The sequence below is a fragment of the Nestor notabilis genome, unplaced genomic scaffold (genome assembly GCF_000696875.1).
Source record: "Nestor notabilis isolate BGI_N333 unplaced genomic scaffold, ASM69687v1 Scaffold33063, whole genome shotgun sequence".
Classification (NCBI taxonomy): Eukaryota; Metazoa; Chordata; class Aves; order Psittaciformes; family Psittacidae; genus Nestor; species Nestor notabilis.
The window spans coordinates 804-2,343 of NW_009922933.1; the positions used below are offsets into that span (position 1 = coordinate 804).

The 1,540-nt window shown below is 52.9% G+C and overlaps 1 protein-coding gene across 1 annotated transcript; it reads right to left on the reverse strand.

Annotated features, from left to right (window-relative positions):
• Positions 1-435: 435 nt before the first annotated feature.
• GADD45A (growth arrest and DNA-damage-inducible, alpha) lies at positions 436-1,534 on the reverse strand (the record flags this gene model as incomplete). The annotated part of the gene is made up of 3 exons (XM_010011876.1): positions 436-549; positions 1,173-1,386; positions 1,470-1,534. Coding segments are annotated over 3 exons (393 nt in total), but the record flags the coding sequence as incomplete, so codon positions are not given.
• Between the last annotated feature and the right edge of the window lie 6 nt (positions 1,535-1,540).

Consider the following 1,540-nt stretch of genomic DNA (forward strand, 5'->3'; position numbering starts at 1 on the left):
CCAAAAAATACATTAAAAGGGGTTGTAAAATGTTTTGATTAACCTTATTTTTGCTTTGCTCTTTAAGGTGTTTAATCCAGAAGCTGTAAGTTGCACTTAGAAAATAGGTGGAGGATGTCGGGCGTTTCCCATGAGGAATTTGGCCGTGCAGCACCCCCGGGGCTCACTCCTCCAGCCACGCAGGCGCTTCTCTTCCCTTCACTTCCACGCTCCTCCGTGTCGCTTGTCAGTCCCACACAACACGTAGCTCAACTCCAACCTCCCCCCACCCTTTGATATCAGTTTTATCTGGGTATTTTTTTGTTGTTTTCTTCTTTTTTTCCTGCCCTCCCTCCCGGGTGATCCTCGTGCCAGGGCAGGGAGTTACTTCCTGAGCAACTGCTTGTAAAGTTATTGCAAAACTCGAGTGCAATCGGGTTCAGCCGAGCGCTACGGTCACCGCTCGGGGAGGTTAATCACCGGCACCCACTGATCCATGTACCGGCTCTCCCGGCAGAAGCACATCAGCTGACTCAGCGCTGGATCCTTCCACTGCGAGGCGTGGGGGTTCTGGAAAGAGAACCAGAGGGGGATGCTTTAATACGGGAGTGAAAACAAACCCTATGGAGAGGGAGAAAAAGCAGAGCAGAAAACCCCGGAGCATGAATCATCTTAAACTGCCACTAAAGCAAACAAACCAGTTGACTCCAGAATGACGAGTGGAGTTTTGCAGCTTTGGGCTGCAGGGCAAAGGGGAAAAAGGGGGGAAAAGAGACTCAGAATGATAAAAAATTAGAAAATAGGTTCATAAAATGATTTAAAAGGAAAAACATAGAATCCTGGAATGGTTCGGGTTGGAAGGGACCTTAAATCTCATCTAGCCCATGGGCAGTGACACCTTCCACTATGACCAGCTTGCTCAAGGAGTTTCTTAAGGATCCTATGGGATGTTCTCTCTGCTGGACATGGGTCTGAGACGTAAGTGGGGGTCTCTGTGCCCACAGGCATGGTCAGTTCCGGCTTTATGGAATGACATTTTGGAATTGCATTCAATTCCAGGCTTTGCAGGGCACCTTCATCAGCGCTCACTGGAAAGACGGGTTATGCCGCATGGGCAAGCCGCCTGTCCATGCCATGAGGCATGACCACGACACACCGGCTGCCCCCAGCAACCAGGATCCATCCCGACTCACCGTGACGAGGACGCAATGAAGGTCGGCGGGTGGCCCGGGGCCAGCGGCGGGCAGCAGGAGCTGAGCCAACCGTGCCGGGTTGTTGACACGGAGGATGTTGATGTCATTCTCGCAGCAGAAAGCCTGGATCAACGTGAAGTGGATCTGCAGCGCCGCGTCTCCCTCCTCTTCCTCATCGGCCGACAGTAAGCACAGCACCACGTTATCCGGATCCCTGCGGGGATACACAATGTCACCGGGAAGGGTGGCGGGACACCGGGATAAGGGGTTGAGCACCGGGAGCGGGGTTTCACTCACACATTAAGCAACTTGGCTGCCTCATAGACACCAAGGGTGAGGCTCCGCTGGCTCAGCGCCTTGCTCAGCAC